The 709-nt window shown below is 42.2% G+C and overlaps 1 protein-coding gene across 1 annotated transcript in view; it reads left to right on the top strand.

The window, feature by feature from the left end:
* The first annotated feature begins 144 nt into the window (after positions 1-144).
* The window catches only part of LOC119581775 (protein prenyltransferase alpha subunit repeat-containing protein 1-like), a 6355-nt gene continuing 5790 nt past the window's right edge, over positions 145-709 (top strand). Inside the window, 2 exon segments of the mRNA XM_037929906.1 lie at positions 145-187; positions 190-311. Of these exon segments, the coding sequence (XP_037785834.1) occupies positions 145-187; positions 190-311 (165 nt within the window).

Below are 709 nucleotides of genomic sequence, written 5' to 3' on the forward strand. Positions count from 1 at the left end.
ATGCGTCCTTGACGTTGTGCTAATGACGTCATCAACTAATGTTGCATTTGAAACTACAATACTAACGACTTCTTTTAAATGCATTAATTCTATCAGAACATCATAATCATTATGCCCATGTTTCATGTACTTCAGATATTTAAAATGAAGCCGAAACTGACATTCAAAGTAGACGTTACCAACCTTCACCGAAACTCGAACGCACAAGATACCGGAACCACAACAAACTTGCAGACTTTTTCTTGGGCTTCTCTCACACTTCGGGATTTCCTCTTTCGCTCTGTGACAGCCTTATTTACGTCACTGACAAGGTGAGTAGTGTCAGCCATCGTTAGTGCCATGGGTAATTCTGTACAGTGAGTCTGCGTCGCCGATACTAATAGTATTGGTACTATGGATTGCCCATTTCTCTGCTACTTTCCTGTAGTAGTTTCTGGGGGAGGTGACCTACTATCGTGCTGCAGTGGCTAGGGAAGGCAGGGGATGGACCTGAGAACTGTAGGAGGGAAAACATAAAAAAATACCAAAAATACCAATGTGCAGGTGATATTTAAAGCAGTGTAAAAGGGGGCTCAGCCTCAACAATTATGCAGTCTCCTTAAAGAGGGACGAGCACCCTCATCTACAGAAGTTGGTAGGTACCAAATTGCATAGGTGTTAGTAAGAACAGCATTGCTGTATGTAAGAGTTATAGGCAATTTTTCCCACT

Source organism: Penaeus monodon, chromosome 15, assembly GCF_015228065.2.
Source record: "Penaeus monodon isolate SGIC_2016 chromosome 15, NSTDA_Pmon_1, whole genome shotgun sequence".
NCBI lineage: Eukaryota > Metazoa > Arthropoda > Malacostraca > Decapoda > Penaeidae > Penaeus > Penaeus monodon.